We start from the raw sequence: 15,053 nt of genomic DNA on the forward strand, positions 1-15,053 counted from the left end.
GCTTCCTAAGGGTCTACAGATCCCACATTGACACTGACTTGGGCAGTGACAGAGCCCAGAGCAAACAGGGCCAGCCCAAATCCAGTGACCTCCTCTTCACCTTCTTAGAAGAGACAGGAGAATCACTTGAACCTGGGAGGTGGAGGTTGTGGGGAGCCAAGATCGCGCCATTGTACTCCAGCCTGGGCAACAAGAGGGAGACTCCACCTCAAAAACAAACGAACAGAAAAGTCTGCCATATGTATGGCACATCTGAGCAATGGACTCTCCATGAGTCTGTAGGAGAGCTGGATCTTACTAACCTAGCCAAGTTGTATGCAGCACCAACCATGAGCTACCAGGGCAAAGGGAGACATGACTCTAGTAGCCTTGCACCTCTACTGGGCTTACTTAGGGTGGGGGTTTTCAGGTCTAACCCATGCCCGGCTGGCCTGGTGGGTGTGTTCTCCATTGCAGAAGCCAAGCGGCCAGTCAACCTCTGCAAACCCAGCCCATGCATGAATGAGGGCAGCTGCGTCCTGCAGAATGGGAGCTACCGCTGCGAGTGCTGGGATGGCTGGGAGGGCCCCCACTGTGAGAACCGTGAGTGGAACTCTTTCTCTGCATGTATCAGCCAGGGATGGTATTGCGAGTCCTGCCAAGTCCCACAAACTCAGCTGAAGGCAGGTTCTAAAACATTCGTTCAGTGGAAGGAATTATTCAATCATTTCCCCACAAAACATTTAGTGAGTACCTCATGCGTCCCAGGCATTGTTCTAAGTGCGGGAACATAGCAGTAAACAAATAAAACCTTTGCCCTCATGGAGCTTCCATTCTAATGGGGAGGCAGACAATAAGCAAATTAAGTGTAATACAACATGTGGTGTGTTAGACGGTGCTCAGCACCCTAGAGAAAGTCATGACAACTAGGAGGGAGGCGACAGTTAGGAGCACAGTGGATCCAGGGTACAGGAGGGCAGACAGAGGCAGGGATGGGTAAATGCGGTGGTGGGAGCTGCTGGAAGCTCTTTTTGGGGTGCTTTCTATTTGCTCAGTAAAATGGGAAGAACAGCTAAGTGAGGATGAGGAGGAGGTGCCAGAGGTTTGAGAGAAAAGAAATGACTATCAAGAGAAGGGTAACAGATTAGGGCCTAGAGACTGATTGTTGGGAGGCATTAGAGGTCCACTTACGGCTCCTGTTCATGAGTTTGAAGTAAGAACAGCCAGAAATCAGAAGACAAGTCCAGTCGGAGCCTTGGTTTTTTGGCCATGGGCAGAGTTTGGCTTCCTAAGGCCAGAGAGAAGCTCTGGAGGACAATCTGATGGGGTCTCTGATCTGGCATCTTCTGCTGGGGGCGAGGTGGGTTGTAGAGTAGGATCAGGACCTGAAGGGGTCCTGAGAGGCTGCTGGAGGGCTGAGAAGGGGAAGCAGACACTCCTGTCCTCAGAGTTCACTTCCTTCCCCAGGATTCTTGAGAGGAGACGCCCCTGAGGCACGTGGCTCCCATGCAGGAGGGCAGCAGCCGTACCCCTCCCAGCAACTACAGAGAAGGCCTGGGCACTGAAATGGTGCCTGCCTTCTGGAACATCTGTGCCCTGGGGGTCCTTAGAATGTCTGCTTCCCGCTGTGGCCAGGACCACTATTCTCAGTGAGGGAGGAGGATGTCCCAGCTGTAGCCATGCTGCTTAGAGACAAGAAAGCAGCTGATGTCACCCAGAAACGATGTTGTTGAAAACTTTTGATGTGTAAGTAAATACTGACTTTCTGTATCTGCTGTGCCTTGTTGAGGCTATGACATCTGCCCCCTTTTCCTTGAGGATAAATAAGGGGTCCCAAAGCCTTAAATCTAGTGGCCTGACATTCCTTTGCCCACAATCAGTGCTAGCTAGAATGTTGACACAGTAATGCCCAGCAGAGGCCTTTACTAGAGCATCCTTTGGACGGTGAAGGCCACAGCCTTTCAAAATGGAAAGCAGCGGCTTTTCCGCTTCCCCATAGACATCCTGGATGCATTTGCATTGAGTCTGAAAGGGGGCTTGAGGGACATTTTTGACTTCTGGTGACTGCCTTTTGTGTGTGGAAGAGACTTGGAAAGGTCCCAGACTGAAATGTGACCAATTAACCAGCTTGTTTGATGATGGGGGAGGAGCTGAGTGTGCAGTTGGCCCAGGTCTGGAGGTGAAATTGTTCCGAGTAGTGAGCAGTGTCCACTTGAAAGGTCTTCCTTTAAAAGAGGTTACGGCCAGAGGCTGTGGCTCACGCTTGTAATCCCAGCACTTTGGGAGGCCGAGGCAGGCGAATCACCTGAGGTCAGGAGTTTGAGACCAGCCTGGCCAACATGGTGAAACCTCGTCTTTACTAAAAATTCAAAAAGTAGCCGGGCGTGGTGGCAGATGCCTGTAATCCCAGTGACTCGGGAGGCTGAGGCAGGAGAATGGCTTGAACCCGGGAGGCGGAAGTTGCAGTGAGCCGACATCACACCACTGCACTCCAGCCTGGGCAACAAGAGTGAAAATCTGTCAAAAAGAAAAAAATGTACTTAGGAGGGGTTGTGGCATGTTTATGGAATTCTTTCCTTATTCTCCTTTTAGTGGGGCAAAGAGAAGATTCTTAAACTCAAAAATATAGGATAAAGAAACTTAACAGAGATTTTGCTTTCTAAAGCATTGATCTTACACTGCCTAGGTTTTAGTTTTGTTTTGCTTTGCTTTGCTACATAGTTTTTAAATAAATATTTCAAGAAATGTTGGTTATTTACTAAACAGGGATATTTGTACCTATGCGGCAAAGAGGCATGTTTGGAATATTCTCTGGCAAACTAGATACTTACTATCCCTGCAGTATTTAGGAATTACTTCTTCTCCTTAGTTGTGTTGTTTAGAGTTGGATTTTCAGTAGAAATCTTTCTAGAGCTCTGACGTAACTCCAGACACCTTATTGTTTTTCTTTTTTTTTGAGACGGAGTTTCGCTCTTGTTGCCCAGGCTGGAGTGCAGTGGCACAATCTCGGCTCACTGGAACTTTGCCTCCCAGGTTCAAGTGATTCTCATGCCTCAGCCTCTTGAGTAGCTGGGATTACAGGCACATGCCACCATGCCTGGCTAATTTTTGTATTTTTAGTAGAGACAGCATTTCACCATGTTGGCCAGGCTGGTCTCAAACTCCTGACCTCAGGTGATATCCCTGCCTTGGCCTCCTAAAGTGCTGGGATTACAGGGGTGAGCCACCGTGCCTGGCCTGTTTTTCTTTATAAATATTTTAACATAATGTTTTATAGACAAACATTCAAGCATACTTTGGCTTTAAGAACTTCAGGATTTCTGGCACTGGAAAAGTGCTTAAAGTAGTATCACCATGATTTTAGATATTAAAAAATCATCTGTATTCAAGGGATACTATCATTGATAATATTCTGTTGTTATGCTGCCCTTCACAGAAGACAACGTCCAGGGCAGGATCATGTGCTCCCTGGCAGATGCTGATCAGTGATGTCATAGAAATTACATGAATGCATTGTCTTTAAATAGCAGTTTAACCATGTTATAATGTAGGCTTTTTGTCTTGTTCCGGGCTGGTATTTGGGTGCCCTGATTGAATTACTTGGATTTAAACAGCAAACTCTGGGCTCTGGACTTATAAAGACCTTTACCGTTTCTTTGTAGGAGATGGTGTTCCCACCTCTGAAATATTTTTTTCCCCTTTTGTAGTGACGGTGCCACTGAATAGTTCAGTTTTTGTCAGTCCCCCAGGAAAATGCTATCCTTTGGCCTAACTAGCCAAGCCTTCTTTCATTTAAAAGAAATTAGCTTTAATTTTTACCTTTAATTACTTATTCAAGTAAGACAAATATATTTTCCTTGCAAGAATTAAAACATTGCATATAGGCCATAAATTTCCTTATTTTCTCTGAATGATCCTGATTCCAGTCATCCTGTTGAATACCCTAGTTCTAATAATTGACTCTTGCTTTTCTAGAGAAGTATTTCCAAATGATCCTAGTTCTTGTCTCTTCCTTTTAAAGTTGTATACCACGTCTTTTTGCATTGCCTGGGACCTCCAGAATAATGTTTCACGAAGTAGCAGGTATCCATATCTGGTTCTTGACTTTTTCATTATTATAATTGTTTTCTATGGGTTACTTATCAGTTTAAGAATGCTTTATTCCTAGATAAACTGAGTGTTTATTATATGTTGAGATTTTTGGTATGCTTTTTCTTCTTCAAGATAATGTGATAGATTATCCATTTATATATTTTCAGTCATTGAACAACCCTTGATTTTTCTGGATAAATTCTATTTGGTCATTAAACATCATTCTATAAACCCTGCTGAATTTCATTTGCCAGCATTTTATTTCAGATTCTTTTAATCTGTGTCCAACAATGAGATTTGTTTACTTTTGCAATTTGTTTTGGATTTTTGGTATCAGAGCTATACTAACATTATAATGGAAAATACATATTTCTCAAACTTTACACAGATATAATTTGAAAAATCTTGTCAGTATCTGTACTTAAGGCCTCCATTTCAGTTCTGCTATTTTATATTGCCTTAGGTTGTCTATTAGTCTTTTTAATGAACCAGATTTTGGTTTTGTCATTTTTTAAATAAACACATTTATGCTATAAACTTCCTTAATTACTACTTAGGCAACCTTCCCAGTATTGGTATGTTTCTTTTTTCCCAAGAATTCTTTAGGAGTATATTTAACTTGTGGGAGTACTGATTTTTCATTTACTTACATATGATCAATTTCTGCAGATGTTTCCTGTGTCTTTGGTATGTTGTTAACTGCACTACTAAAATTTGCTTTCAGTCTTATCTATGCTCTTTGATTCAAGGAGGCTGAGTTTCCTGCTAGGACCCCATCTTGTAGTTCAGTGTGTAAATAACCAAAACATTTCCTCCCTTGAGAACCCCCCAGGCCCTGCCCCAAGTCATTTCATGAAATACAAGGAAAACCTCAAATACAATGAACATTTTATTTAAAAAAAAAATCTAACTCACCACTTGGTAAAAGGTCACCAAATGTTTATGAGAGAGGAAATAAGAATAAAAAAAGATCTTTAGTTCTCAGGAACAAGTGTTAGAGAACTGATACACAACCCCCCAGAAATGAGGCAGAGATAATAGATGAAATGTTTCAACCTGTGTTTTTTTAAAAAAAAAAAAAAAGCTATCAGGAAAAGACAGGGGCAGCACAAGGAACAGCACTGCCAATTTTAAGAGGGAGACCAGCCTAACCAAAATTCACCACTTTGTTCTTGGAAGGGGAATGGACATCATTAAACAGAACTTAAAATCAGGGACTATTTATATTAAATAACTCTTCCCTTAAAAATGGCCCGACCACAGGAATGAATCTGTAAACACACAGTAATATTTTTCCCTATGGTAAAGAGTCAGTTTAATCTCAAAAGACACTTTTCACTGTTTCTAAATGACAGGATTTTAAGCATTTTTTCCTATATATAATACAGCATCACTTAAAATTTCATTTAAAGACAGTTGATTCAGGCTTGCCTTAGACTGGAAAGAAGTATTTAACTTAGTGGGATCAGTGCTTCAGCTTGGTCCCAAATATTTTCCCCCATTACTGTTTCTGGATGTCAATGCTTTTTAAAATCACTGAAGACTGAGTTGGGCCTGGTAATATTGGAGAGAACTGAAGGCAAGGATGGTTTAATCCCCGACTGCTAAGTATTGGATCAGAGACGATGGCCAGGAGTTTAGGTCTTCTCACCCACCAAAGCCAGGTGACCCATAAGACAGGGCCCTGCTTCCTTGATTCATCTTCCACCAAAGTCTAAACATGAGGTTTTTACTATTTAAAAATCTTAGTAAAGCAATTGATGACAACTTCAAAAAAGAAACACACAACATCCCTAAATACAATGTCTTGTTTACATCCAATATACTTAGGTCTCCAAAGAAGCCTCCTTTTTGTTGTATTATTTCCTTTAGCTCTGAAAAGGGACAGATCCTCTTCTTAGCTGAAGCTTGCCATTCACAGTACCTCAGTCTTTGCTTTTTCTTCTAAACAGACTCACCCTTTTGCAGAGTTTTTGCTTTAACAAAGCAGGATTGTCACCAAGGTCCACATTGACATGAGAGTATTCAGATGAAGCTTGTTTTCTAACTTGCTCCTTTCTTCTCCCATTCCTAGGGTACCATTCCAATACGAGCACCCACCCCCCATAAAAAAGATAGTTAGTTATCCACTGTAGCAACTTTGATATACATAGAAAAAATGTGAGAAAAACTATTTTAGGCATAGAGGTGACAAACAGGTTTCAAACCCTGTATGTTCATCACTGCTTAGAGCGCCTATTCAGAGGGTTTTGAGACTGTGGCACAACAGCGAGTGCCTGAAAGTGATGTCTCCCACAGCAACAAGGGAGTGGAGGTTCAGATGCTTGCATGGAATTATTGGTTAGCCATTGTTGTGAGCACCTCCAAATATCTCCAGCAAGTAAGCAGGATAGGAATAAAGAACAGAGTTTGCCAAAGGCAGCCCTAGGCATGTTCTTTAGTGTACAAATGAGTAAATGATTAATGATACTTTTTGACTAACCCTCAGGGAGAAACTACATCATAGCATGGATTCCTCATTTACAACTTGCTGAGAATTTTGCCACTAGTTGGGGGGTCAACTTTGGACAATTCAAACCACCTATGTGAGTCTGTTTCTTTAGTTTTAATGGTAGAAGTCCTGTGGAGTAACTGACTTTTTGATTTGAAAACTGTCATAATCTGTCCCTGAGCTGCAGCTGTCCTGCTGGAATCTACCCGTAACTGTGTGGAGGGTAAGAACTGAAGTATCCCCAAGTTCACAGGGAAGGACACGCGAACCAAGTGCAAGCACCTTTCTGGTTGGTCAGTGCGAAAGACTGAGCCAAAGGCATGGCAAAGCCACTGCCATTCCCTGGTGAGTGCCAAGCCCTTGCTCAGAGCTGGTGCCAAAAGCCACAAAGCACCACCTGGGTCAGAAGATGGGCCCCTATGTTAGTGACATTCCTGCTGGCCCCAAGGGAGACTGGGAGTGACTACTTACCTTGGCTTTCTGGAGGACAGTGCCTTTGCCTGTGACCATGACTGAAAGAGGCCTGTTCTTGAGCGTGGTTGCGGAGTTGACTGGGGTACAGTCTGGGGCAGGGGCAGGTGTGACAGCTTTGGGCTATGGTTACAGGAGGAGAGCAAGGACTGAGTCAAGGGGAGGGAGATGTGACCCACCTGCCCCAACCCATGTCCAGGGAGCCCTACAAGCAGCCCAGAGACCGTGGCTCCAGCACTCACGCGGGGGCTCACGTTCTCCAGGTGGGTGGTGTCCACAGTGGTGCCCAGTGTCACAGGCCCCGCCTCAGCCTTCTTCAGGTTGTCCTTCACCTCCATGATGCTGAGCTCCAGGTCCACACGCCTGCTCTCCTCACCCCGGCACTCCTCGTCCATTTCCTTCAGCTTCTGCTCCAGGCTGGCCAGGACTTCCTTGTCTGGAGAGAGAAGTATGCAGGCCTCAGAGAACAGCATCTCGGCCCAGGCCAGGGAGCCCTGCTGGGTGGAGGCAGGATCTACATACCTCACCACCCAAGAAGGACCACAGGTCTGGCCCCAACACTTAGAGCCGGGGGTGGGGCGGGGGCGTGTGTGCTGGGGCAGCCTGCAGGCCTGCTCTAGTTAGCATTCTGCAAAGGCTAGGAGGCTCTTGGGGAGGAGAGCTCTGGCTTCACCAAAGGGCATGAGTCTGAGGCTTAAGCCCCTTCTTGTAGATTCTCAGAGACTCTTGGTTGTTTTGACAGTGACCCAAAAGTGTGAGGGGCTTTATTCATGGCCTGTGGAGGAGGGCTGGGCAGCTTGACCTGCCCTACCGAGTTCCCTCAATCCTCTGACTTCCCTAGGCCTAACAGAGGAGGAGTCCTCAGCCCTGGCTCCTCCTCTTAACCCTGAACCTCTCGGGTTACTGCTGTCACACCATGAAATGATGCCTAGGGCCTGTATCCTAGAAGCTTCACTGCTGGAGGAAAGGATGGTATCACGTATGTACCACATAGAGTTCTGAGCACAGGGCCACTGTTTAAGAAAAATTCATAGATGCTGTTGAAGGACCATTTCTAAAGACAGAAGGAAAAGAAAACGTATACCAATAATGTTTTGAAGATTGGAGTTTAAAAAAATATAGTTCAAGCTGGTTGAGGTGGTTCACACCTGTAATCCCAGTACTTTGGGAGGCTGAGGTGGGCAGATCACTTGAGACCAGGAGTTTGAGACCATCCTGGCCAACATGGTGAAACCACGTCTCTACTAAAAATACAAAAGTTAGCTGGGCGTGGTGGCATGTGCCTTTAATCCCAGTTACTCAGGAGGATCGCTTGAACCTGGGAGGCAGAGGTTACAGTGAGCCAAGATCGTGCCACTACATGCCAGCCTGGGCAACAGAGCAAGACTCTCTCTCAAAAAAAAGAAAAAAAGCCAGTGGGTGACTTTGCATTCTCAAGACCTTCCCTCACCAGTCAGCTGAATTTGTCCCCAAACCTGTACTGCTGCTTATGCTTGTTCATGCACCTCTACAATTTAAATAAACAAAAAGTTACTCCATGAACACTAAGTCAAATACTTTGAAAAGGTTCTAGAAGAGGCAGGTTGCAGCTGGTTTACACCTGTAATCCGAGCACTTTGAGAGGCCAAGGCAGGTGTCCCTTGGGCTCAGGAGCTCTAGACCAGCCTGGACAACATTGTGAGACCCCATCTCAATTTTTGTAATTTTAAAATTTTAAATGCAGCAGATTGCCAGGAAATAGCTGTCAAATGATATGAGTGTGATTTGGAAGATAATCTAAAAGACTTCTTGGCAAGTGTCTAAAGTTTTTGTTGACTTTAAAGAAATGAAGGCTGATGCATTAACAGGTATAGTTAATGCATGAAGGATGACATGAGACTCCAGTCAGCCGACCAGAGCTCAAAAAATCTGCAGTGCCAGGTCTTCAAAAGATGGGCCAAGGAATATGCATTTAAGTGACAATAAAATACTTATGGCCTATGCATAATCCACAAAACTTACTCCTTTAACTAGCTTTTCACAATGACCTGCTGGTCCTATTGATGTTCTGTCATAGGCTTTCTCTCTATGTCCAGGAGAATGGCCTTTCAGACAGGATTGTGTGTCAAAGAGGACACACAAGGAGCACCCACCTAGGCCAAGGGTTGAAGGGGCCAGGGCCCACTGATTGGGAAGGCAGGTGACAGCTAGATCTTCCGCCAAAAAGTTAAGCCTACAACAGCCCTCTGAGCTGAGGGTCCCTCCCCACTGGGGGTGCCCCTCAGGCCCCTTACCTGTGCATTTCAATAGGGTTTCCTTTAGCTCCCGTTTCTCTTTCCGGAGCTGAGCCAGGTGCCCCCGGATTTCTTCCTTTTTCTTTTCAAGCCTCTCCTTCTCCTCTGTGTACCGCTTCACCTCAGCTTCTGTCCGATTCTTGCCAAGCTTGATCTCTACGGACCCAGAGAGGGAAGCCCCAGGTCAGCACGACTGGATCATGAGGGCTGTCCCCAATCTACTGGCTCAGATAGAACCTGGGGCTTTGGCACAAAGCCCTGCTAGGCTGGATGCCAGACCTGGACAGGGGCCTCTACCTCTCTGAACTTGTTTCCTAATCTGAAAAGGATGGTGTGTAAAGGATGTCTAAAGGATGGTTAATATGTCAACTTGATTGAAGGATGCAAAGTATTGTTGCTGGGAGTGTCTGTGAGGGTGTTGCCAAAGGAGATTAACATTTGAGTCAGTGGACTGGGAGAGGCAGACCCGCTCTCGGTCTGGGTGGGCACCATCTAATCAGCTGCCAGTGTGGCTGGAATAAAGCAGGCAGAAGAACGTGGAAGGACTTGACTTGCTGAGTCTTCCAGCCTTCATCTTTCTCCTGTGCTGGATGCTTCCTGCCCTCGAGCATCAGACTCCAAGTTCTTCAGCTTTTGGACTCTTGGATTCACACCAGTGGTTTGCCAGGGGCTCTCAGGCCTTTGGCCACACACTGAAGACTGCATTGTTGGCTTCCCTACTTTTGAGGCTTTGGGACTTGGACTGATCCACTACTGGCCTCCTTGCTCCTCAACTTGCAGATGGACTGCTGTGGGACTTGACTGTGTGATCGTGTGAGTCAATTCTCCTTTATAAACGCCCTTTCATATGTACATCTGTCCTATTAGTTCTGTCCCCCTAGAGAACCCTGACTAATACAGATGGAATCAGGCTAACTTCCCCAAGCACAAGTACCTGCACTGGTCACGCGCAACCTGTCCTTCACAGGTGGGCTGGCGCCAGGTGGGGTGGCCACCACGGCGTCGGGGCAGCTCGGTGGGAAGGAGATTCTCTGCTGTTCAGTCTGGATTTTGACGGTGGTGATTCTCAGGGAAGGCTCCTCTGGCTCCAAACTCTCCAGCTGCTGTGGGGGAAAGCAGACCTGGCTCAGCGGGCTGAAGGGGCGTGGGAAGGTGGTCTGGCTTTCCTGCAGGGGAGGGCCTGTACCTGTTCCCCCAGGTTCTCTGGACACTTTATGCAGGGCTCATCTGGGGTGGGGCCTGGGCCTGGGTCTGGGTCTGTAGGGAGGGCCTCAGTCGCATTGTCCAGGTGGGACAATGTCAGGGAGGAGGCCTGGGCCTGGGCACTGCTGGGGCCATGCAGAAAGGACTTGACAGGTGTCAGGTCCAGGTACACTCGGTCAGATTCTCTCTCATTTGGGTCATCCGCAGCAGGGGTGGCTTCCTCAGTAGGCTCTACCTGCAGAAAAGAGAGAGTCTGGGGCATTTACCATTACCTCCACTCCCTCAGCTGTGGAGGGGGTACCAGCCCTGCCTCACAGCTCTGGTGCCCACCTCACAATGGTCCAAGAGATCTCCCTCCCTCCTGGTGGGGGCCACTGGTTGAGTCCTAGATATGTCACTCAAGGTGGAAGACCCAGACAGAGCACTTAAACTTCCCTGAACCTTATTTCCTCATCTGTAAAGAGGTAAAGAGCAGCACCTTCCCATAAGGTGGTTAGGGTTCAAGGAGCTCATCTGTGGGAGGTCCTCAGCTTAGCACAGGCTTCAGTGCCCAGCACGTGGAAGCTGCCATCGCTGTGATCATCCCACTCGACAGTCGATTTGGGCCTGGAAGCCTACTGGTGCCTCCACTCCCAATCCCACCACCATACCCCTAGCCCTGACCAGAGTGGTTCACCAGTGTTTCATCTAGATAAGTCCCCAAGCCAAGCAGACCGCACAGCCTCACATATAGGAGACAGCCTTGTTGCACTTAGGTGTCTGCACTAATGACCTGGTAGGTGACTCAGAACCCACTCAATCTCAGGGATACTCTAATGCTCTCTGGGATTGAGGTTTGCAGGAGGGCTGGAGAGTCCCAGGCGGCTGCCTGGCCGGGTCCTTACCGCAGCTGTGAGCTCCGACAGTTCCACGTCGTCATATAGCTCCTCCTGGCGGTCCTGGCTAGGCAGGCCATCGATGTAAGTGTTGGGCTCTGAGAATTTTCTCTGCATCAGTCTGGAAATAGGCAGAGGTGGCATGCATGAAGCACCCAGGGCAGGGTGGCAAAAGCACCAGGCTCCAAGGATTCCCAGTGATGAGTGGTTGCCATGAAAGTGGTAGCCACACAAGAGATCTGGGACACCCACCTCCATGGATCAGAGGGCACCTCCTCCCTCTTTCCCAGTACCGCCTTCCTGGAATTCTTGGTTTGAGATTTTCCTCCCAGAAAGACAACCTTCCCTTGCCCATACGCCTCATCCTAGGAGGATCCCTTTGCCATCTTCTCCCTGATTCCTCCCTTCTAGGATCTCCTTCCAGCAACCACAAAAAAAAAACCTTCTCATTTCATCTTCACAATACACTTGGGGTGGCACCCGCCACACTATCCCTGTCTGGTCCATGAGAAAACTGATTCTGTTTCAGTGGCTCGGCCAGCTTCCACGAGACTGGCTCTGCCACCCTGACCAAAAAACGCCTCTCCCTCAGCCCGTTTGCTCATCTGGAAACAGAAGCACCACCCCCTGACCTGCTTTTCTCCAGGGTGTGCTGGAGACCCAGTGAGGGATTCACTGGAAGGACAAGTAGGAGGTCAGGAAAAGGGACAGCTCTGCCCGGAGGAGCTGGAAAGTCTTAACTGCTGCCGAGGATGCCAAAGCCGCCCCTGGGGCCCGAAGCCTGGCTCGGCTCCTTGCTCTTAGCTCAGCTCCTGGCCGTTGGCCGGGCCTCCCCGAGGGCTGCTCCTTGGCTTCGCATCTTCCTGCTGCTGGGTAGAGAGGGGTGGGACCCTGTGCTCTCTGCTGCCCCCGACTCCGGCTGACCCAGGGCCTGCAGCATGGCCAGGAATAGGAGAGTATACAGAGGAAGGGTCCAAATTACTCACAAGAGGGAGTTTTTGGCTGCACTCACAATACAGGAAACCCTATCGGCATCCACGTAGTCGTAGGTGAACTCTTCTGGGTCTGTCTTGGAGCCTGACTCGGAGAGCAGGAGACCCAGCCAGTGGCCCATTTCCTCGGAAGACTTGGCCTGGAACGAGGCCAAGAGAGACATGAGCAGGGCCAGGCTGTGCTGCCTGGTGCCAGCCCCTCCCCACCAGGCCATGACCGCACCCCTACCCCAGAGCCCACCCACGAAAGCCTCTGCAACAGCCCAGGGCCATGCCCTTCCTGCTCACCAGCCTACCCACCCCCCAATGGCCCCAAATCACATTTCCCGTCAGTGACATCTTGAGGCCACCTCAGTAACGCTGTGGACTTTTGTCCCAAGGGCCATATGAGATTTATATACATTGTGTGTTTAGGAGGTGAAAACTTATCACCAGGTGATCAGTATTAAAAATTGTGATCACCTGTTAGTTTTTAAAATGATTTAAAAATTGTCTTTTAAGTTGACACTTGTATTTTATGAATGATGCATGTCATCACCTTAATCCCATATACAACAAGACTCCCTGGATCCCTAAGAAATAACATTCAAATTTATTTTTGTTCGTGGCTTCAGTAAAGTCGGGACAACTTTTAAATGCCTTACACTAGCTCAGCTGCCAAACTGTGATCAAAATCCCAGTGAATTTGGTATTTTTTTCCCCAGGGGACAATGCATTCTCATCAAATTCATCCATTAGGTACCTCAGTTAAAATGTCAACATTGTTTCTTTAAAATAAGAAAAAACTGCCCATTTAATCAAAGCTATAGGTTTATTTTCATGAGGAAAATCAGCTCCCTTTGGTATAACCCATAGCTCCATCACTTTTGCTGCTACATTCTCTTCACCAGAGGTCGTCATGAGCAGAATTTGACATTTAGCTGATTTCTTTTTCACAGGTTTTGTTTTTTTTAAAGACAGAATCTCGCTCTGTGGCCCAGGCTAGAGCGCAGTGGTGGGATCTTGGCTCACTGCAGACTCTGCCTCCCGGCTTCAAGCAATTCTCCTGTGTCAGCCTCCCAAGTAGCTGGGACTACAGGTGCCCCACCACCCCCAGCTAATTTTTGTATTTTTAGTAGAGACAGGGTTTCACCATGTTGGCCAGGCTGGTTTCAAACTCCTGACCTCAGGTGATCCACCCACCTTGGCCTCCCAAAGTGCTGGGGTTACAGGTGTGAGCCATCATGCCCAACCCCCACTTAGTTTCAACTGGATTCTAAATACAGCTTTTCATGGGCCTCCCCTAGTCCAGGCTGCGTCTCTGCCCTGGACAGCTGTGACAGCTTCCTAACAGGTCCCTTCTTGCCCCCTTCCATCCACTCCCACCCCAGTAGCTAGAGGAAGCATCTCAGAACCCCGATCTGAGCTTGCTGCCCTCCCCTGAAAGCCATCAGGGCTCTGTTGCTCCCAGCCTGTCACCCAGCCCCCAGTACAAATCTATCGCACCCTCCCCACTTCTTTCCAGTCATTGAAGCTCAGCGATCGGTTGGGTGATTTGCTGAATAACATCACACTCCCAAACTAGGACGTAAGTGCCACAAGGACAGGGAGCCCATATTGCTCTTGTCCACCATATTCCTGTGCTGAGGAGATGTTTGTTGATGGGGAACAGCTGAATGGACAAATACAAGCTATAAGCTAGACCCTGGGAAGCAATTGAGATGTGGGTCTTTCAGCCACCAGAGGGCAGGATTGGAGCGAAGTTTGAATGAGGACCTCCTCATCAAAGACCAAGTGAAGGAGCATTCACCGGCAAGTGGGTGCTTCCCTGCGTGGAAGGGACTCAGTCTCCGCTTGCAGCAGCTTGCAAGGCATTATATCACTTCTTATTTTGGTAAATGTAACATCATATCAAACAGGATGGGGAGTGAGAGGAATGTTATTGTATCACAAAGTGAATTTTTTCCCCCAGATAAGCTCTAACAGTGTGGTTTTTATGTACTGGGCCTAGAGGCTCTCCCAGCTGGTGACACCCAAACAAAACAGCACCCACTTTGAATCCCCAGCAGCTTTTTTCCAGTAGCTTAGGGAGTTAAAAATACTCCTCCTGCCCCAAGTGCAGGAAGTAGCGCATGGTTCCACTCCTATAATGCAACCACCCTGAGGTCAGAAAAGGAATGGAAATTTTTAAAAATGCAAACAATCTCAGGCAAACGAAAAATAACACGTGGAGACATTGAGTTTCCCTTGGTAGGATTACAGTCCCAGAAACTGGCAGCAAACAGCCACCACCGCCACACCCTGGCTGACCCTGCTCCCTGCCCCGCAGGCCGGTGGTACCTCAAGCTTGGCCAGCTCCTCGCCCTTGTGGAGGATACGGAAGGAGTAGAGGTGGTCAGGGCTGGGGTCTGGAACCACCTCGCAACCCACCAGGCTGAGGGGTTGCTGGGCCACCTTGCTCCGGTTCCGGTCCTGGTAGAAGTGCAGGTGATTGTCCCTGACAGAGCACCAGCGAGACTTCCACTGGCTGTTCACCAGCACATTCAGGTAACCTGCAGGAGGAAGTGCAGATGCAGGAGGGGACGCGGCTGCAGGAGGGGACGGGGCTGCAGGAGGGGACTGGGCTGCAGGAGGGGACGGGGCTGCAGGAGGGGACTGGGCTGCAGGAGGGGACGGGGCTGCAGGAGGGGACGCGGCT

At 48.0% G+C, this 15,053-nt stretch overlaps 2 protein-coding genes across 9 annotated transcripts in view; one reads left to right on the forward strand and one right to left on the reverse strand.

Annotated features, from left to right (window-relative positions):
• The window catches only part of VWA2 (von Willebrand factor A domain containing 2), a 54,620-nt gene extending 47,080 nt beyond the window's left edge, over nt 1–7,540 (forward strand). For 3 of the 5 annotated variants that reach the window (XM_073019384.1, XM_007964150.3, XM_007964152.3), the window contains exons 13-14: nt 457–582; nt 1,447–5,190. In XM_073019384.1, coding sequence (XP_072875485.1) covers nt 457–582; nt 1,447–1,544 — 224 coding nt within the window. In that variant the 3' untranslated portion in view covers nt 1,545–5,190. Of the gene's footprint in view, nt 1–456; nt 583–1,446; nt 5,191–6,559; nt 6,908–7,437 lie in introns of those variants that run through there. The other 2 variants (XR_012094051.1, XR_012094050.1) reach the window with 2 other exon arrangements.
• Nucleotides 5,907–15,053, reverse strand: part of AFAP1L2 (actin filament associated protein 1 like 2) — a 108,391-nt gene continuing 99,244 nt past the window's right edge. For 3 of the 4 annotated variants that reach the window (XM_007964141.3, XM_007964148.3, XM_007964145.3), the window contains 9 exons: nt 14,696–14,907; nt 12,371–12,516; nt 11,394–11,505; nt 10,493–10,744; nt 10,241–10,409; nt 9,307–9,462; nt 7,276–7,469; nt 7,034–7,156; nt 5,907–6,141 (listed from right to left, as the gene is read on the reverse strand). In XM_007964141.3, the coding sequence (XP_007962332.3) occupies nt 6,115–6,141; nt 7,034–7,156; nt 7,276–7,469; nt 9,307–9,462; nt 10,241–10,409; nt 10,493–10,744; nt 11,394–11,505; nt 12,371–12,516; nt 14,696–14,907 (1,391 nt within the window). In that variant the 3' untranslated portion in view covers nt 5,907–6,114. The remainder of the gene's footprint in view (nt 6,142–7,033; nt 7,157–7,275; nt 7,470–9,306; nt 9,463–10,240; nt 10,410–10,492; nt 10,745–11,393; nt 11,506–12,370; nt 12,517–14,695; nt 14,908–15,053) is intronic. The other variant, XM_007964146.3, reaches the window with a different exon arrangement.

Source organism: Chlorocebus sabaeus, chromosome 9, assembly GCF_047675955.1.
Source record: "Chlorocebus sabaeus isolate Y175 chromosome 9, mChlSab1.0.hap1, whole genome shotgun sequence".
NCBI classification, from domain to species: domain Eukaryota; kingdom Metazoa; phylum Chordata; class Mammalia; order Primates; family Cercopithecidae; genus Chlorocebus; species Chlorocebus sabaeus.